At 42.9% G+C, this 21,612-nt stretch overlaps 2 protein-coding genes across 2 annotated transcripts in view; both read left to right on the top strand.

The window, feature by feature from the left end:
• The window catches only part of LOC115771436 (frizzled-2), a 100,214-nt gene extending 82,330 nt beyond the window's left edge, over positions 1-17,884 (top strand). Inside the window, exons 6-7 of the mRNA XM_030717141.1 lie at positions 305-369; positions 15,618-17,884. Coding sequence (XP_030573001.1) covers positions 15,812-17,869 — 2,058 coding nt within the window. The 5' untranslated portion in view covers positions 305-369; positions 15,618-15,811 and the 3' untranslated portion in view covers positions 17,870-17,884. The remainder of the gene's footprint in view (positions 1-304; positions 370-15,617) is intronic.
• LOC115771437 (glycine-rich protein 23-like) lies at positions 17,874-19,562 on the top strand. Its single transcript, XM_030717142.1, has one exon. The coding sequence runs from the start codon at positions 17,897-17,899 to the stop codon at positions 18,239-18,241; it is 345 nt and encodes a 114-aa protein (XP_030573002.1). The 5' UTR covers positions 17,874-17,896; the 3' UTR covers positions 18,242-19,562.
• The last annotated feature ends 2,050 nt before the right edge of the window (positions 19,563-21,612 follow it).

Consider the following 21,612-nt stretch of genomic DNA (forward strand, 5'->3'; position numbering starts at 1 on the left):
CACGCCATTTTCTTTTGTGCCTGTCACGACATAAATCAGTCGAGCAGCAAAGTTTTGCGAGTCGCTTCTAAATGCCGGGCTCATCGGCTTTTATGCTCATTTCATAATTAAGTTGTCTTGTTTTAATAATTTCTAATTAAAAATGTATAAGCATTTTTTTACGAGTTGGGTAAACAAAGATTTCGTTTTATATAGTACATCATGATGATTATATATTGAGTTTGCTTTGCTTAAGCTTATCCAATATAAACTTTTGACAAGTTATCTAATTTCTCTTCCCTGTTTCCTTGGCATCTCATTACAGCTGAGCACATTTTATGCTAGGACAATTTGAATAACAGCAACAACAACAACGGAATGGAAAAAGTGGTGAGTTAAGATGATTTTTCAATTACTCGAATCTATTATGAACCGTGTCTGTCAGCTTTTAGACTTGGGACTTAGATTAAAATGAATTTCAACTTAAACAACAGCAGACAACTCTAGTCCTAAGCTCAGCTGGCTTCTCGAGAATCTGCAACTTTACCATAATCTAGTTGTCTTAATTAAAAAAGAGCGGCCGGCCTTCTCGCCTGGCACAAACTGGTGAAGTGCTCTGCTTCAATCCCTCAGTCATAATCTAGCTGTCGTGTGCAATTGCATCTTACTTGAGATTTCTTGAAGCTGGACTTCGTGTTTGCAGTCCAAAAAAAAAGCAGAAACTTGACCTTAGTTAACAGCTGCTGCCCCTTGGCTACTTCAATGCGCTTAGTTTGCCACAGAATGGGCCAGAGCATGAGAAGCTGCTGGAAAAAAACGCCTGACCCTGTGCAATTGACCATCGTCGTCGTCGGATTCGTCGTCGTCGTCGTCGTCGTCATCGTCAGATACTTTTCAACGCCAATTTTGCACTTCAAAATGTGGCATCCTGGCTGTGGCTATGGCAACTGTTGCCGTGGGCGACGCATCTCAGACGCGACTTGTTGCCCCATTGTTGGGGCTACCCTTTGCAACAACAGCGCGAGCAAAATACATTTTCTGCCTGCTGCCCGATTTCAGCTCCAGCTCCAAGTCGAAGTCGAGTCGCGTAGTCTCGGTTTGAGTCTCTGGGCTTTCTCGTCCCGTCCCATCCCGTCCTGTTTCGTCTCGTCTCGTGCATATCTCTTGCCACTTTAAAGTTAACGAGCTGTTGACTTCTTTCTGTTCGCCGACAGCTGAGTGCAGGGGCATTCACTACTCTCCGGCCCAACTCTTTGCCCTTCCTCTTGTGCTCCTGCCTGGCATCTTCATCATTTAGCAGGGGTCTCGGCTTTAATGCAAAATATCCTTTAGCTCTGTTTGGATTTTGTATTTTTTCGCTCTCTCCCTTTCTCTCTCTCTCTCTCTCTTTTTTTGCCTGTCTGTCTCTCTCTTTTTGGCAGGCGTTTCAATCTAGTTAGCATGCCTAAACCTTATACTCTGCCCCATCTGCAGCTCGGCCCTGGGCTTAGTTTCTGTTCATGTTGTTTCTCTGTGCTCTGGCTCGTAACTTGTCTGGCCATCTGGCGCTGTTTTTGCTGTTCTTGCTCGGGCTGAGCTCTTGTGGCTTATTCTGCTGCCGCAGTCGCTATCGAAATGTTTTCGTAATTAAACATGAGAATATTTCCATAAATGCTATTCAATTTCAGGCAATGCACATTGCCTCGTTCTTGTCTTGTTTACTAAACTTTGTACAAAAATAAATGAAACTTACAAAAATACAATAATTAATTAAATATGCCGAACATGCCTCTCGATACTCTATCTCTCTCAGCATGTGGCGCTGCCTTTTTTAGTCCCAGCCTCGACATGAGAAGTTGATTTTTACTGTTAATTGAATTATAATTGTGCACCTTGCCCCCCTCTCATCTGCTGCTGGCTCTGTTAAAATTGATCACGAACCATGTCGAGCAGTCAATAAATGTTCAGAAAAGAGTATTTCCATAATTCTTGTCGATTTATTGTTTATTCAGCATTTGGGCTGGGCCTTTAATTAGAAATGCCACTGGGGTAGGCAAAACGGGCGCGGCCCAGAATGGAGGGAGCGGAAAAATGCCCTGCAAAGATGACAATTGAGATTTTTTCAATAAACAGTTATCGATCTGAGAATTAATATGTGAGCAGAATTCTAATTGTTGTATAGTTTTAAACTAACAAATTTGACTATTGTAATAATGTAATATTGATAAATATTTATAATGCTAACAGTGTTTTATGTAGTTCATAACTATCAAATTTGGTTATTCCCAGAACCCATTGAATATCGATAAAAATCGATTTTAAAACTAGAGCTAAATAAACTTTACTTAATACAGACTTTGGAAATATTTCATATTTGATATACCCAACAAATTTTAAAAGTGTATTAAAGTGCACACTTTCGCTTGCCATATTTCATAAATATCGGACTTTAAACACCGAAGTTAATCAAGTATGAATTTCCCATATGCACCATGTAGAATTCGAACAATGAGCCCTACTGAGTTACTCAGAGAGCTCAGAGAACTGGGAAAATTCTTAAATGATTACTAAAGAAAGATTACTTTTCTGTGAAGACGCTTCTCTGCTTTCCTCTCTCTGAAAATTCCATAAAAATGTATTTGATACCTCGAGGCCTAGCACATTATAATTAACTAAGGAGAATACTTTTCGGTAGCTCGCCCCCCTCTCCTCCCCTCTCCACTTATCTCTCTCTCTCTCTCTTTCATTTAACTGAAAATTCCATAAAAATATATATATTTTACCTCTGGCCCAGGCACATTATACTCACCATTAATGAGATGTACAAATAAATTGGGCTTTTTTCGGGTTTATCTAATTTTGATGACAGCACTCAGAATGTTTCCCACGAGATGCAGCTTTGGCCTAGTAGGAAGAAGGTCTCCCGACTTTTGCTACTCTCACTTGCCATTACATCGTTTAATGTCCCATATGACATCTGGTGCGGCCATTACCTGACATTAATTGACAATGTGCGACGGCAGTAAAGAGCCCGGCATAGCAAAACTTTATGGCTAATATAAAAAAGTGTCGAAAGTTGGCAGCAAGGATGACACATAAAAGCTGCCAAGATAGTAGACAAGATTCCGATAGCCGGATGGCTGAGGCGCAGCTATCGAATTGCCAAAATACTCCGAATGCGAGCATGTGGCAAGCTGCCATAAAAACTGCCCTGCCGTCTGCTTCAGGGCTAATGAAGCGAGTTGGCGAATTGGCGAATTGGCGACATGGCCAGAACGCCGCTTGATAAATAGATCTGTCAAGGCTGCCTGATACCTGCAAGAGCTTTGCTGTTGGAGCGATTCAATTGAAACGCTTCGATGGCGTCAATGTAAACAAAAGTGGGCCAAAGAAGCGATGAGCGTTCGAGGCACGCACCGAAACTGCCCCAAGACAATGGGGTGGGGCGGGTTGAGCAGTGTATAGAGCTGAACCACCCGTCGGTTCGACGCGGATTCGAATGGAGTGCGTGCATCATCATCATCCAGAATTCAAACATTGAACATCCCTTGGCGCTGTTTCCGCCCGGCGATTTGCTGATTGCTTTGGCTGTTGAAATGCGCTTGAAAAAATAAACCAAAACTCAGGGAGAACGCATAAATTATTTGCAGCCTGGGGTGCGGGCAAATTAAGGTGACCATATGTGGCCGCAGGGCCAGACCAGGCCAGGCGCACCCGACGGGGGCTCGAGCAAGTGAAGCAAGAAAAACAGTACATAAAATCAACAAACAGCTACGAGAAAAGATCCGAGACCCGAGATGCGAGATGCGGGACGGGAGAGAAAAAAACAACATATGAAATGCGTTCGAATGGAATTCTTGCTAGCATTTGCTAGCGTGTTTCAAATAAACTTCCAAATGCATAAATAGTTTACAACAATAACAACACCTACAAAAACAACAACAAGAGCAGGAACAAGTGCTGCAGCCTGCACTTTGCAACACACAAGAATGCAGCAGGAGCGTGTGGGCCGCATCTATTTTAAAGAACTGCCCGCGTCTGCCCCTGTACTGTGTGCAGCCTGTACGGGCTGATGCCAAGAGTTCATTGCATTTGCCAGCCAGTCCAGATCGCCTACGCTACCTCGCTACCTCGCACCCCACCCCCTCCCCTCCTTTCAGCCCGCCCCAGTTGTCTGCTCATTTAACGCTTCGATGAGAGCACGTCTGGCCATTTTGGCAATGGGCACAGCCACAGCGGGAAAAAAATATGTTAAATCAAAAGTCGAACAAGCAAGCCAAAAGGCGAACAATTGCTGTTCAATTGCGCAGCATCGATAAATTGATATCGATTAAAACATATCGATTACAACATTACAAAAACTATGTGAGCAGCTAGATTGTAATATTTTGCAGCACTAGACTTTTTTGAAGTATGATAAATTCAATATATAGTACAATATATAGAAATACAAGTTTACCTAACTTATTTAATCGAAATATGAAAATTGATAAATGTTAGTAAAAATTATAAAATATTTTCTTTGATTATATATTTAAGCAAGCTTGAAGCATTCGGCTTGACAAGTCTTACACTTTGTGTGTGCTCTTTTATAAGTTAGGAATTTTGCAGCACTGAAAATTTTGTCGGCATTGCCTAACACTTAACGAATTTCATTTTATAGTTTTCAGGCAAGCTGTGTGCGAATCTGAAAGCAAATTATTGTCTTCAGAAGCATTCTGCTTGCAACAGTTGTTGCAACTGCCACAAATGGCAGCTCGTAGCTTTAACGTGTGTTTAAGTAGATATTAATTAAACATAGTAGTTAATTGCATGCTTAGTTATTCATATTTACACAATGAGTTAGAGCATAATATTTTTCGCTTTGTTGGCTGCAGCTTTTTTTCCTTTTAGTGTTAAATTGTTTATCAAAATGCATATTTCCAGAGGCATAGTTTAAACTTAAGTTCCCTGGAGTAGATATATTTTTTTGCTGACTTGAGGGTGGGGTGGCGTTTGAGCCTCGGCTTGAACTCAGCATTGTGTATTCCCAGTTACAAACTAATGCTCAGCATTTCGATTGCTTTTATCTGCTTTGACTTCAATTAGCATATTTTTAACTATGGCTGGCAGGGAATAAGCCAGCACACACAGCTGCTTTTGCTGCTCTCTCCGAGTTTACAATGTACTCGAAATAATTTCATACATGAGATTTGTCGGCACAGCCGTGTGTACACAATTTCGACTGAAGCGCGTCTCGGCAGGAGTTTTTTGTCTACTGAAGAACCTGCGCATAATTTTTTTGATTGACAAGCGCCCTGGCTCTGGTTGCGCGTCTGCTGTTGTTCTTCTTGTTGCTGCTGGTTGACAACAACAAAATATGTAAAAACATATAAAAATAGAAGCATGCATGAAGGTAGAACTCGAAATGTGAAGTTTCCACAGGCCCATTAGCATTTTCTGCCACATATGGCAGGCAAATGGAGGAACCAAGCGACAACCAACACCAATCTCTGAACCAGGCAGACAGCCAGACGAACAGACAAACAGACAATGCAGGCAACTAAAACAACAACAACAACAACAACAATGGGCAGGGCAGCGGACGTACTACGTTTTTTATACGACTTTTTCGTAGGCGTAACATGTGTGGCATAAACAAAGCCCAACAGATACAAGATACTCGCAGCTAACAGATACAAGATACACGCAGCCAATACAGCGATACAGGAAGGCGTGAAACTGTTGATAGCCCCAGCGACTAGTCTATTGCACTTTTTTTTTTATGGCATGCAATAAAAATATTTACGAGGCCATAGCGCCAAATATGTGAGAGCCAATTCTAACGGGCTGCGTTCATAAACCGAACGGCAACAAAATGCTACACTCTGTAAATTGGCCAAAAGGAAAATCAAGTGAATGAAACAAAGCTGAACAAACTTGTAAATTTACGAGTACCTTAGATATTATTCCTATAGCTTGAGCTTTTTATGGGAATAAGCAGGTCTCAGGTACTTGTCTCTCTTTATAGCTCTGTAAGACGCTGTTGAAGACATGTCACCGAGCATGTCTGCGAGCACAAGATTTTATGTGTGGCAAATTGTTTACAATTCAATATAATTCTCTTAAAATCCGGAAAAAACACTTATGATAACAACAAACCGTTATGCTAAGCCTCAAAACTTATCAAAACAATTCACAACTAGCTTTGACCTGTGCACTCTGCGGGTCGGGTCTCTATTTTGAGTATTAAAACTGACAGCTCTGCGATATGAAATGGTAACAGAGAGTCAGCGACTCTTTTGAGTACAAAGTTCGGCTTTAGATTCACTGAGACTCGTCCACTTTCCCAATAGAAAACGCCAGGCGGCTTTTTCCCTTTGATTTCGGTGCGGGAAATGAAAAAAAAAAAAATTGGTCGTGTCGGGCGATAAGCGAACGATTTATTTATGATTTCGTTCGATTTGTGGCTGCTGCTGCTGCTGCTTTCATAAATTTAAATTTTTGGTGTGGCCCTCGTTTCAATTAAGCAATTGTTATAAATTGTTTCGATTTTCTGCCGCGACCATATCGGATACACTTGATATTGAGTGATATATGGACGAGTGTTGTTCTCATCGATAAGATTGCCAAAGGCAGCCAAAAACTTCCTCTTCTCGCTGCACATTATACATATATACTAGATTTGTTTGTTCATATTTGTCGGCTGACCAAGAAATTAGTCAAACTGGCAACGCATACATGCAACTTATTGTTATGGGCAATTTGGCCATTAGCCACAGCGCCATAAATTATATACAAGATGCCTCATTGAAATTCCTCGCTAGCCAGAAGCTCACCAGAGCCGATCCATGCTCAAGTGGAGGAGCCGCATGCCCATGGCTGTAGGGGAGCAGCTGGTCTTGGGGGGGAGAAGGAGGCGTGCGCCTCGATATCAAAATTTATTTGGGTATGGGAGAAAAATAATTTGTGGTATTTGGTAATTTGTGAGCGTCCATTTGGTTATGCATTTGGATTAGGCAAAGGTTGATAACTCACCGAGGGTGTTAAATTATGCAAAAGCGCTCAACATATATTTTTAAAAGTGTTTGTGGCTTTAAGTTTGAAGTTTTTGTGTTTCAAATTTATAAATAAATTGTTGCGGAGCTTCAGAAATAAAGACGAGCCGTTGTAGTGCAGTGTAAACTGAAACGAAATTTACGCAACTAATTGATTTTGATATTTATTTTAGATTTTTAATAGAAACTCAAGATATTTACACACACACACTGGGCTAAAAGAAAAACAAACGCAACAAAAACAACAGGAATGCCATTAAAAGCCATTAACTGAAAACTTAAACGCATGCCAGAGACAGTCGACAGTGGGTAGAGGGCGGCCGGGCGACTAGCAGGGGGATGGTGGGGGGAGCAGCGGGGGCAGCCGCGTGTTTATCGCTCGGCGTCGGGTCGCACGCATGCCAACAAATAAACCACGCTAGAAATGCCATTAAATACAACAATATAATACAAAGCAGCCCCAAGAAACGACGGCAGCAGCAGCTCTAACAACAACAACAACAGCAACAGCAACAACAACAAGCAGCATATATAAAAATCAATGCCAGGAAGCCGCCCACCCAGCAGGGAGCAGATTTTGGCCACAGGGCGTATGCGTAATGTAACTGAGCACTGAAAGCAAGAAGATTGTGAGACAGCAAAGAGAACGGGATCTAGTCTGTGTGTCTATGTGTGTGTGTGTGTGTGTGTGTGCGTGTGTGCGTGTGTGTGTATAAAATAGTCAGCGTATTTTCATAGAACAGCGGCGACAAATTTATGGCATTGAAATACAAACCAGACATCGAGACGTCAAGACGCAAAAGAAAACGGGCCAAACCAAATTCTTAAATTCAAAGTCAAGCTAAATAAACAAACAAACAAACAAAAAACAACAATTAATAAAAAGTTAAATTTATGAGCCATGCGAAAATATTGCAGTTGAGCAATTGTGAATTGTTTGCATTGCATTCAAATGCACAAATTTATTGTAGCAGCAACAATGTTGCCGCAACATTGTTGCTAAACACGTTAAATTGAATACATTTGTGGCACACAAAAAAAAGTGGCCATAAATTCTCTGGAACGTACAAACAATTAATGCCAAACGCAGCTAATTGTTGAATATAACTTCTAATATTTGTTTTTCGCTCTGACAAGATAATAAATAATGTTGGCATCTGAAATGGGCAAAAACTTGCGAACTACAGGCAAACAAGGCTTAAACGGTTGGGAGAGTTGGCCAGAGAAAGCGTTTTAGTTTATTAGATTTTCCAACTAGTTGTTAGTTATAGCGAAGTTCTACTGTGCTGCTGGCCAGGTAGTCCCAGTCAAGGCTCAGAACAAGCAATTAAGAGCACAACAGGAGCAGCTACAGGAGTCAGAGGTTACACACACACACACACACCTTCCGCTACTCCGCCCCCCCTCTTGATAGACCATTAATTATCCATGTCAGCGACATTTTGTCACATAGTCGACGACGACAGAGATGAACAACAGCAGCGATGTTGATGATGATGATAATGATGACGAGAACATCCTCGCAACGCATTCATATGAATATATATATATACATATACATATGTATATATGTGTACAAGTGCGAGCATGTTGCAGATATATGTGTGTGGATATATTTCACTTAATTTCCACACAGACATTAATTAATACGTGTGCATAACACATGTGTGTGTCGTGGGTGGAAGGGGGGAGAGGAGCATTGCAATGGCTTGTTATAGTCGACGACAAAATGGCACTAAAAATGCTTGTGTTATAGGGAGTATAGGAGTAGGGAAAAGGGGAACTGAAGCTCGGACTCGGGACAGAACTACGAACAGAACTAACCAGATACGATTCTCGTACAGCTCGTAGAGCTCGTAACATGCATCATTCATGTGGCCACAGGTCGTTAGTTTGACGCTTTCAAATGGCCATAAAAATTGTGTGTTCTATTGCTAGAGACAACGCATGAACTTCTCTTTTAAAAAAAACAAGTTTCTCTCTGTGTCAATGTCAAGCGTAATCGCATTGGACCCGAACGTTTTAGTGCGCTTCTTTAATTGCCATAAAAAACACGCCGTAAAATCAGCTCTGCCTCCGGCCAACATCAGCTCTATGCACTTTCAATTGCATCCACAAATACTTGTACATAATAATAGAAGCATTTATACCGCTCGAATGCATTTACGATTCCAATATGCGTTTGCCACCAACAAATTAGCCATAAAACGCAGTCGATTATTAAACGCCATAAATGTAAATCATCGGGAGGCTTTCAAAATGGCAATAAACATTTTTTTGTTGCTGTCGAAAATAATATAAAAAAAATATCAAATTCGAAATGTCAAATAAAACCAAATTGGTTGTCATAAAATAATTCAAGGAATATAACTTAAGGAAAATCAATAATAATATAATAAACAATAAATGCGTATTGCATTTAAATAATTTAGCTATTAATCGATATTATAAAAATGCCGTAATATTTGCTTCTCTCTCTCCCAAACAAAAACAAACATGCACTTCCGACTTGTTCTCGTATGTAACTTCTTCAATGCTTCTCACTCAAGAGGTCGTAAAATTTATGGTTTTCAGGCTGGCATTTCTCTAATTTACGACTCTAATGCCGTACGGAGGCCTCGTTCCATCATAAAAAGAAATCACCTCCCGGCACTTCCATTCAATTTCCTTTGTGGTGGGTAGTTAATTTCAGCTTGTCTTTAATTTTTCCACAAATTTCCCCCGGACTGGCCGGAATGACAGAACGAGTGAATGCAAAGGCAATTCGTTTTTAATTGTTTTTTTCCCAGAGTCAACTCCAGGAAGGGTTAAAATGCAGACCAACTGTCAAAATAAAACGCTTGCTCATCCAGCAAAATTTCCATATATGAAAAATAAATCTGCCGAGCCCAGGGAAACGTGAGCAAGGACCGAGGAAAACAGAGCGACAGAGAGGCAGATGGAGAGGGAGAGGCAGAGGGAGAGAGAGGGGCAGAGGACACCCACATGTAATGCCTTTTTAGCGACACTTGACACTCTTTTGTATTTAGTCAACCAGCCGACGGTTCACATCCCTTTGCAACCCTCCTGGCCCTGCCCCCCGCCCCCCCCCCCCCCTGGGTCACACCCTCATCCTCAAGCCGTTGCAGCTGCACTCGTTGCGTTGTTATTAGCAAAATTTGCTGCTGCCTTTTGCCAAGACAACAGGGCAAAGAAATCGGAAATTTAATTTTATTTTCATGTTTTTGTTGCCTGTCCCGGCGTGTCCTGCCCGTCCGGCGTGTCCTGTTGTCAGAAACCAACCCCCCACCCGCCGGCAGAGTCACCCAAAAACTCTCAACGCCTGTCACTTTGTCCTTTTTATATTTTCTGCGGTGTCATTTAGCCCCCGAACAGTTTTTGCAAAAAATTTAATAATAGAAAACACTCTCGCAGCTCGAAAAGTGGAACGACAGCAGCTGAAATCAACCCCTCGGCAAAAGCAGTTCGGTAAGGGTAAAAAAAAAAACAGAAAAAAAACAGAAAAAGAAGAATATCTGTCGCATTGTTATTTATGTTGGCTTACGTTGAACATTGCAAATCGCTCAAAGTTCTATGTGGGTCCACAACTTCCTCAACATTATCTTCTTTAACTATAATTTATACATTTGCCTCATTACATAATTCATCACAACAAAAAGCCTCAAATGCGATCCCTAGAGAGACGCTCAAATCGTCATAATCAGCAAAGCCAAGGCTCAATGGAGTTGAAAGGGCGGCCAACATTCTAAATACAAACTAAAGGAGGGCAGCATGCAAGAGCGAGAGGGAGATAAATCCTTCTGTCCACTTAATTAAAATTTAATTGTAAAGCACAAAAAAAACAACAACAACAGTTACAACGGCAACTTTGAGTCAAAGAGCATTTAATGATAGCCAGCGTTGCTGCTGTTTTCCGCCAGTGGGCGCTTCACAAATACACACACACACACACATAGTCGTATACACATTCAATTTGTATGCACCGCACAAAGCAACAAAGGCAGCATCAGCACGCACACACACACACACACACACACAATACAAAACATCAAAGCGCAAGAGCCTGCAGAGGGCCACTCCAAACTCCGCATCAACTCTGCAACTGGGCGAATTCTCGAATTCGCCAGCCATTCTAAGCAAGCCTCAAAAGTAGCAAAAGTGTATCCTGGCGCCCTCTGGCGGCGGTTGAGTCACAACAAATGCGCATTTAAATGTCAATGATTTTAATGGGCGGACGCGGACGCGTAAAATTCTTGAGCCAGTTTTGTTTATTACGTTTTGACGTTCGTCAACCCGCACAGGACTAAAACCAAACCAACCCACAAGGCCCCCGCTGAAATCGAGCCACAACACACAGGACACGCCGTGCGCCAGCTGTGGCAGTTGCTTACAGTATTTGTTTCTGCTGCGTTTGTAAGGTCATGGAACTTGTCTGCATTGACTTTGCGGTTGCGGGGGCAGGTGAGCTGTGCCGTGCGCCACCACGACTGCCGGGCAAAGTTTTTCATTTTTCATTGCGCCGCCGCCTCGCTGCGATCCCCCCGCTCAGCGCCGACAACTCTGCCCTCAGTCGACAAACTGTTTTCATTTTGCGGCGTTCTACGCGCTTTTTGATGCCGCCGACGACGTTGAGCCAACAAGTCAAACAGTTGCCTGTCCCCTGCCCCCCGCCCACCTTCTTCCCGCCCACTCGCCCACAAATGATGCAGCTACTCCTCCCGGTGCACTTTTGTTCCTTTGGCTGTGAGTTTTTCAATTGATTTTCGCGGTTTTGCTTGTGCAGAAGCCAAGGCCAACTCCAGCTATATACATCTTCTTCAATTTTTTTCTCTCTTTTTGTTGCCCTGGGGGGTAGGGGGTGCTGTTGCACCTGTGCGTCTGTGAGTCTGTTGTTGCTGTTGTTGTTGCTCCTGTTGCTGATGCTTCAACGCTTCTTTGTGTGCAGCGATCCATAGAAAAGTTTAAGTGCTCTGTGGTTTGCAAGTTTTTTGCCGTTTCGTGCCGTTTCGTTTCGTTTCAATTCGTTTCGTTTCATTCCATGCCCCAAACATTCAGGCAGCCGTTTTGTACGAAGGCCCTTTTGTACAGACGTTTTGATTGATTGGCTCCATTGGAGCAGGCGATAAGTTATCGATTAGCGCAAGTCTATGAATAGATTCGCCAGCCAAAGTGAATGCTCTTGATTATAGTCTAATTGCTCATCACGGCTTTCTTTATCAACCACTTCACAGTCTCTGCTTTGTCTGGGGTCAACTGTACCTGTAAAATAGTTGAGAAGTGGTTTCTTTTTTTGATAGCGCCTTTCAAGTTCAAAGCAAAAGTTTAAGTGCAACATTTAAAAATTGCTCTGTTTTCCTTATTTACTGTTAGTCTTTTAGTGTTTACGTTTCGCAACACTGTTATCGCATTTGCACATGAACGGGTGTCAACTGTACCTTCAAAATGTTTGAGAAGTGCTTCTTTTTTGGATAGCCCCTTTCAAGTTCATAATGAAACTTGAAAGTTTTATAATTGCTCTGAAGGCAACACTTAACATAGTAGCTTATCGATATATATATTTACTGTTAGTCGCCCAGTGTTTACATTTCGCAACACTGTTATCGCATTTGCACATGAACGGATGTCAACTGTACCCAGTTTATAAAGCAAACATCACTCGCTACCTGTTGTATGTCTCTGTCTTGTATGTTTGTTTGTCACTCGTTTTCGCTGGCTGCGCCTGCGCCTTGTTTGTTTAATTAAAACAGCCAAGTTGTAGTTGTCGCTTGTCGCTTGTCGCTGCCTGCCTGGCTACCAACTTTGGTCACAGCTTCCGCCAGCGTCAGCATTGCTGATGCTGATGCTGCTGATGATGGCTGGCCACGGCTCGTTCCGGAGCTGGCCTCTTTACTGCATTGAAGCGCAGCCATTCACCAATTTCCAACCGCTTTGGCACGCACGCACGCATATCGCCGGCGATCTCTGCAACGATCTCTCCAGCAGAGTCTCTCTTCCAGCTCTTTTGCCTTCAAGTCTTGGGTAAACATGGCCAGCTTGGGCTGGTTCGGTTCGAGAGCTTGTGCAAACATCGTTGAGACTTGTTGGCAGCGTGATTTTGTATAAATTCTAGACTCGACTTCTTGTTGTGCTGCATGATTTGCAAAATGACTGCAATGCCGGCGACCGGGTCTTGAAGTCTTCGGTCTGGCCTGGCCTGGTCTGGGCAGGGACCATGGGGCTTAGTTTTGCCGTTTGTTAGTAATAATTTGTTACTTGTAACGAGCTCCGACTCGCACGCTTGTTAACAATTAAATAAACAATATGAGTCGCATTTTTAGCTCGAGAAACAACAAATCACTAAATAAACATGCCATATGCCCCGGACGAGCGAGTGGCGATCGGGGCCAAGACAAATACAAACATATTTAGCTACCACTTTCCATGGACCTCGACTGGACGTCGTCCACTTGAGACATTTTCTCTCTACCTCCCTCTCTCTCTCTCTCTTTCTCGCACTCTCTCTATTAAACGCAATATTTATGCATTTTCTGTTTAGCTGCGAAAGAGGCACGTCGAGGCACGTTTGTTATTATTTCCAAGCCATTTCCCTTGAACACATGTAGAGAACTGCGCGTACTTATTAGTTGGCTAAGGTTCGTAGGCAATCATCGTAGGGCGAACCAATCCAAATGGGTGACTTCTATGCCACTTGATACTCCAGCAACAACAACAACAACGACAACATGAACGGCAACGGTAACCATAATAAGGGCGTGTTGTTGTTCTTTTTAGGGCATCCCAAACAAATGTTTTCATACCTTGGATCCACTATACTATAAAAGTTGAAGTGGACTTGTTTTTCCTTTTACCCATGCTGCTTGACATGTTTCTTTGGACTTGTCGTCCATTTTGGTCACGTATTTAAATGGGGCGCAGTACATGCGTGTGTACACATGTACAATATTTATGTAGGCGAGTGCGCATATGTATTGTAAGCCTTTAGTTGGAATTGAACGGTCTGCACTTAATTGATTTTCACTAATCGAATGCAAGTTCAATTTGTACACAACTGACCGAATTAATGATAAGATCTCGATTATTGCTCATCTCTAGAAGCAATCGGTTATCGAGATCGCTTTTGCCGCGCCGTTATGCAACACTGTGAAGGAACGCTGTACTATTTGCTTCGCCCACATTTGCATATTGTGTTTCAACAATGTACAACACTTGGCATTTTCCCATTTTGGCAGCGTTATTTACTTAATTATTTTGAAGTGCTTGGCAAACAGTTTTACACGAAAAATGTTTCAGGCAGCAGCAACAGCAGCAACAATGAAGCCCTTTCCCCCCCCCCCCCCCCCCCCCCTCCCCCCCCAAAAAGCACTTGAGCGACGCGCCGACTAAGGGGAAACTCGTTGCTGGGGGTTGACATGCAGCACAAAATGTTATTAATTAAAACGTCATTCATTTAAAAAACAATAAGGGCAACAACATTGTCGGACAAAAAGGACTTGTAGACAACTATTGGCAGCTGCTGTTGACAGTTTTGCTCTGTTGCCTTTAAAGCTTTTGCAGCGGACCACACGCATCTGCCGGCTGCTGAAGCTGCAGGAGCTGCCCACAAAAGCCACAAATATGTATGTCATTTGACACTTACCACTTGCCACTTGCCACTTGTACTTGCGTATCTCTTGGCTCTAAGTTTAAGCGCCCTTCACTTTTGGCCAGCTGTCAATTTTCGCCCGAGTTCTCACACAGCATCTTTTTCTGTTGCGTCAAGACCACAGAATGTTGGCATCGACATCGATATCCAGAGTTGACACAGTTTCCACAGTTGCCGCACGTCAGGTGGCAACGCTGGTCACGCAACGTTGCCCCGAACTCCAACTGGCAGCTGGCAGTTGTGCGTGTGTCATCAAGTGAGCAATTGTCTTGAATTAATTTCTGCTTCATCACACAGCAGCACGCAGCAGCAACCCTTTGCCGCTTGCCCCTTGAATTTTCACACCCTCCTCCAGTTTTGCCCTGCCGAGCAAACACTTTGATTTGAGTGCATCAGCAGCTTCCACGGCTGGCGACCAGCAGACGCCGTCAAATTTAATAAAAATCACTGATTTTGATTGATGCGCCTCTTGGTCAGCACTTGCCCATTGGGTTCCAGTTGCAAGCCCAGCAGCGTCAGCAAATATTGGCGGAAGGGTTGACATGTGACATTTCGATGTCGCCCAAGTGTCGCTCCAATTGAAACAAATGAAGCGCAAAGCAACGAGGAGGGGCGCAAAACAACAGGAAAGAGCAGTTACAACTTGTCGACGGCTCATCAGCAGCTCAACAGCAACAATTTATTCCCATCTCTGCAACATTTAGTTGAAATTTAGTTCGTGAAATTTAGTCAAATTTTGGCTCTGCTTAGGTCTAGAGCTATTTCGATTTTGTGGAATAAAAAATACTTAAGCTGTCGGAAAGCTCGTCCTTCCATTAACTAATAACATGATCCCGGCTAATGCACCCACTCGCCGGGTCTTAAGTCAAGGACCATAGCTTTTCAAAAAGGATTTTGTAACCAAAACAAATTTAATTAATAATAATTATTTATTTATTTCCCCTTTCTAATTCATGCCCTTTCTCTTTTCATCATTACAGCTAGGCCACGCCGTTTGTCAAGCGTTGACAATTTGACGCTGTGCAGAAGGGAATCCTTGAAAAGAAAGTTCGGCTCACTCCAAACGCTTACAGGATTTAAGCGAATCGCGTGTGAAAGAGAGAGAAAGAGATAGCAAGAGAACGCAAAGTTGTAACTCGCACACATTGACAAAAGCTAACAGCTACGCACAACAATGAAACACATTTTAAGTCTGGCAACGCTGCTGCTGCTAACAGCCGTTGCCCGGGCGGACAGCCTACAGCACATGACGGACAACGGAGGAGGCGGCCACATGGGCATGGGCTCGCACTCGCACTCGATGGACGTGAGTCCGGCGCCCGGCTACGGTGTGCCGGTCATACCGAAGGATCCGAACTCACGCTGTGAGGAAATCACGACGCCCATGTGCCGCGGCATTGGCTACAATATGACATCGTTCCCCAACGAAATGAACCACGAGACGCAGGACGAGGCGGGCCTCGAGGTGCACCAGTTCTGGCCGCTGGTCGAGATCAAATGCTCGCCGGACCTTAAGTTCTTCCTCTGCAGCATGTACACGCCCATCTGCCTGGAGGAATACCACAAGCCTCTCCCAGTCTGCCGCAGTGTCTGTGAACGTGCGCGTTCCGGCTGTGCGCCCATCATGCAGCAGTACAGCTTCGAGTGGCCGGAGCGGATGGCCTGCGAGCACTTGCCGCTGCACGGCGATCCAGAGAACCTGTGCATGGAGCAACCATCCTACACGGAGGCGGGCAGCGGCACCGGAGGCGGAGGCGGCGGTGGCAGCGGCGGTTCCGGCAGCGGATCTGGCGGCAAGCGCAAGCAGGGCGGCGGCGGCGGTGGTGCCGGTGGCTCGTCGGCGACGGCGAACAAGTGCAAGGGCAAGAATTCAAAAAACTGCCAAAATCCCCTAGGAGAAAAGGCAAACGGAAAGGAGTGCACGTGCTCGTGCCGCTCGCCGCTGATCGTCCTGGGGAAGGAACAGCTCATGCAGCAGTCGCCCATGCTGCACCATCACTGGTACATGAATCTAACTGTGCAAAGGATCGCCGGCGTGCCAAACTGCGCCATACCCTGCAAGGGTCCGTTCTTCACCAACGACGAAAAGGACTTCGCCGGCCTGTGGATCGCCCTGTGGTCGGGCCTGTGCTTCTGCAGCACCCTCATGACCCTAACCACATTCATCATAGACACCGAAAGGTTTAAGTACCCGGAACGTCCCATTGTCTTTCTGTCCGCCTGCTACTTTATGGTCGCCGTCGGTTATCTGTCCCGCAACTTCCTCCAGAACGAGGAGATCGCCTGCGACGGACGCCTGCTGCGGGAGAGCTCGACGGGCCCGCACTCGTGCACTCTGGTCTTTCTGCTCACCTACTTCTTTGGCATGGCCTCGTCCATTTGGTGGGTCATCTTAAGCTTCACCTGGTTCCTGGCTGCCGGCCTCAAGTGGGGCAACGAGGCGATCACCAAGCATTCGCAGTACTTCCATTTGGCCGCCTGGCTAATACCCACGGTGCAATCGGTTGCCGTGCTCCTGCTCTCCGCCGTGGATGGCGATCCCATTCTGGGCATTTGCTATGTGGGCAATCTGAATCCGGATCATCTGAAGACCTTTGTGCTGGCACCGCTGTTCGTTTACCTCGTCATTGGCACCACCTTCCTCATGGCCGGATTTGTCTCGCTCTTCAGGATTCGCTCGGTGATCAAACAACAGGGCGGCGTTGGCGCCGGCGTCAAGGCAGACAAACTGGAGAAGCTCATGATACGCATCGGCATCTTCTCGGTGCTTTACACCGTGCCGGCGACAATTGTCATCGGATGTTATCTGTACGAAGCAGCCTACTTCGAGGATTGGATCAAGGCCTTGGCTTGCCCCTGTGCACAGGTTAAGGGACCCGGCAAGAAGCCGCTCTATTCCGTGCTAATGCTCAAGTATTTCATGGCTCTGGCCGTGGGCATCACGTCGGGCGTATGGATCTGGTCAGGCAAGACCCTGGAGAGCTGGCGGCGCTTCTGGCGACGACTGTTTGGTGCGCCCGATCGCACGGGCGCCAATCAGGCACTGATCAAACAAAGGCCGCCCATTCCGCATCCGTATGCGGGCTCCGGCATGGGCATGCCCGTTGGCTCGGCGGCGGGCTCTCTGCTGGCCACGCCCTACACACAGGCGGGCGGTGCCTCGGTGGCCTCTACGAGCCACCACCATTTGCACCACCACGTTCTCAAGCAGCCAGCGGCCAGCCATGTATGACATGGAGAGTCGGGAGGAGCTTCAACCATGGGTGGCGGCAGCGTGCTGGGTGGTCACGGCACACTGATGAGCACGGCGGGCATGAGCAATAGTACGGTTGGCGGCGGCGGTATGTCTGGCATGGGAGCTCCTCCTGGCAGCTTGTTACAAGGCGGTGGCGCCAACGGCGGCCCACCCGTCAATGTCTACGGCAATGTCAATGGTGGCGGCGGCGGTGGCGGTGGTGTTGGTGGTGGTGTTGGCGGCGGCGGTCAGAGCACAGCGCCTGGCTCCGTTATCGATTCGCGAGCCGTCTCTGTGGTGGTAACCCTGCCCGGCGGACCCGGCTCCCAGCATCCGGGGCAGGCGTTGAGCGACTACGGTCCCATATAGTTAATGGTACGCCCGGACACCGCGCACTGGGTCTCAACGAGCAGCTTTAGTCAGCTGTAAGAGTGCAGTTTCCCCTCTCACCGGACACTCTCTCTCTCTCTCTCACCCCCTCTCTCTTCCTCTCTTTCTCTCTCTCTCTCTGATTACCAATCTCTGCTTACCTGTCACACTTTCTCAGAGGTTAAAGAGCAATGCCATATTAATATTTGTAGCTGTAGTTTTTGTTTAGAGAAAGGCGCAATACAGATTTTAAACTATTTGCATAAGATTCTAGTCCGAAGACCCCTTAAAATATTGCCAGCAACAACGACGACAACAAAGACAAGAGCGAGCGAGGAGATCGAGAGTGGAAAAGGCTCTCGTGCAGCACGAGAAACCGGAGGCGCGTGTGTTCTGCAGCCATTGGAGCGGCTTTTCTTTGGTTCTTTCCATTAGTTTCTTCAACGAAATAGACTGAGAAAACGAAACGATAAGTAAATACCATTTAAAACATAGAAGAAATCCATACAAAAAGAGAGAGCAAAGCGAAAAGCATAACAACTCTGCCCCCACACACTGCCAAGTCAGAGCCACGAGCCATATTTCGAAATTACAAGTAACTTTTAATCAAACCAACTAAACTATTAACCTTAACCTTATATATACTACATTTATATATATATATATATAAAAACATACACATTTCGAATTCGCATTGAAAAAAGTGTGGACGTGCGTTTTTTGGGGCGCACAGTGTTGCAAAAGCATTTGTAAATTATTTAATCTAACTTAAGCCATTACCCAGCACTATTTTTTGTAAATATTTTCAAATTGCGCTTAGTTTGTAAACGTTTTTTTTTATAACTTAACATCCTTAACTATAAACCTAAAAAACAAAACAAAAATACATAAAAGTAATTTGCATTTTAGCGTCAAAGGCAGCGCTGCATTTAAGCTCAAAAACTGAATTTAATTTTTACAAAAACCTCCCCACAGTAAAACAAACAAATTAACGAAAAATAATTTAAAACAAAAAAAAAAGAAGCAAATAAACAAAATATGCCAACTTCTAATGCAGCCAAATGGAGGGCATTTTTGCATTTAAAGAGCAAAGAAAAATTGTAAAAAGTAAAAAAATTGATCTAAGTGTAATTGTTAGTTGTAAACGAAACCCAAACAAAATAAGCAAAATATCTTTCATGCATTAAAATCTATTGTATTTTTATTAAATATTTAATATTTGCATATATGCATTTATATAAATATATGAATGGAAAACCAACAATTTTGAAACCAATTTCACATACGAAACAAAAACAAAAATCATATAATTAAATATATTATAATATATATAGCAACTCTATATGTAATGTTTTAGTAACTATAACTATTTCTATAAACGGAAACAAATAAAAACCCGAAAAAATTCAACAATTGTAATAAAAGTTACGACAAAAAAAAACAAACAAAAAATATCTACAAACTTATGAGTTCTTGTTTTTGATTTATTTTGAGTTGTTGCGTAAAGTAAGTAGTTTTCATTTCAGCTTGGAACCTTCAATGAGGTTGTTTGCTTGATTTATTTATTTATTTGCACTTCTGTTGATATTTAGCATTTAGCATTTACAAGAAACCCTCTACACTTATACGTATCATAAAAACGAAGCTCTCCAAGTTAGGCGAACAAAAGAACAAAGAACGAAAACCAAAAAGTAAACATTAATTAGCAAATTTCTCTACATGACGTACAATGTTTAATATACTTACATACATATTGAAAACAAAAACAATAAAAAAAATCACAAATACAAAATACGCGTACTATTCGATGTTGTTAATAAGCTTAATAAACAAAATATAAAACAAAACGAAAAAAAAAGAATAAGATTAAGAACATTAGTAGTAGAACGTTTAGTTTGGAAATGGGAAATGTTTGAGATATCTGCAAAGAGATCTTAGCATTTCGGCATTTAAAATTTTAGTTTCGGGCGTAAATAGTTAACGCTTTTATTATAATGAATAAAACAAAAAATACACTATATATTAAAGGCTAAAAACTGTAACGAATATACGTAAACGATATGTCAAATGGCAAATGTAAAAAAAAAAAAACAAGAAAAAAAGGAAAAAAATAACGAAAAACATTTTACGTTGATTTTTTGTGATTGAAAATTAATTTTCTAAATTGATGAACATAAATTGATTGCAATTTGCGAATGTATACGATTTTTTAATTTTTTCCAATGAAAAATGAAAATTGAAAATTAAGATTAAAATAAACAAATATTTCTCATAATGGATTTGGGTTGAGATCGAAGAGCGTGGAAATAGCTGGGTGATTGATGGATTAGTTGAAGTTACACAGAAACCAGAAACTTGACGTCAAGTGTAGTTGTGAATTGTATTTTGTGAAATGTAATTTAAAAACATAAATAAATATTAAACGAAAACAAAACAAAAAACAGAAGACAAATTATATATACAATGCATATTTATATATATTTAACAAAACAAAAAAACAAAAACGCAATTAACGGCATTAAATACTTTAACAATACAAATAATGCAGATATTATTTTATTTACAAACAAACAAAACATTTTTTAAATCAAAAGAAATTGCAGTTAAATAACAAATCTAACCAAACAAAACAAAGCGTTGTAAATTGTGCAACGATTTTGATGCACGTCTAAAATGTCACTAAAATTCGTTAAGTACAGCAACAAAAACAACAATATAGCAAAAAGCAAATAACAAAAACAAAGTATACAAAAACAACCAACAATAGACGCAAATAATATTAAATACATTTGTAATTGACAAAAGGAAACCATTTAAAATAAAATCTAACATAAAAGTTCGATTTTCATCCTCTGCTGTGGGTTGAGGTTTTTTTCCCCCGCCGATTAATGGAATGGTCAATGGGCTATTAAAGGTGATAACGGTCGTACCTTCCATTTATTAGCAATGCTGAATAACATTTACTTCCAGTCCAGGACATTAGAAATACGATTGACACAAGAAATTGATTTTTTATGAACTCTAAGCGTATTCCATTTAATATTATAGAATTAGGTTCAAGTCTTGGTAATTTCTCGAATTTGAGATTTGTTCAGGCATTTACAAATCTTAAAACTTGAATAACTGGGGTATTTTTCGCCCGATATCGGAGAGATATACCTCTTTCGACTCGTACGGACCAGGACCTTCGATTCGCATTCAAAAATCCTGATTCCGAAAGATGTCCAAAATTGACCAAAGTGGCATCACGTTTTTGGCGAAAATGGGCCATGTCCTGGAATTGAAAACTTTTGATGCAGATCGATTCTAAGGACCTCTACGATTACAAAACGCCCAATCTTTCCGCGATCGGACGTCATTTAATCGAGTTA

Source organism: Drosophila novamexicana, unplaced genomic scaffold (assembly GCF_003285875.2).
Source record: "Drosophila novamexicana strain 15010-1031.04,08,12 unplaced genomic scaffold, DnovRS2.1 tig00000072-arrow-arrow-pilon, whole genome shotgun sequence".
In the NCBI taxonomy this organism is placed as follows: Eukaryota; Metazoa; Arthropoda; class Insecta; order Diptera; family Drosophilidae; genus Drosophila; species Drosophila novamexicana.

Excerpts from the sequence above, each read along its gene's own strand:
- LOC115771437 (XM_030717142.1), top strand. The coding sequence starts at position 17,897 with ATGGGTGGCGGCAGCGTGCTGGGTGGTCACGGCACACTGATGAGCACG.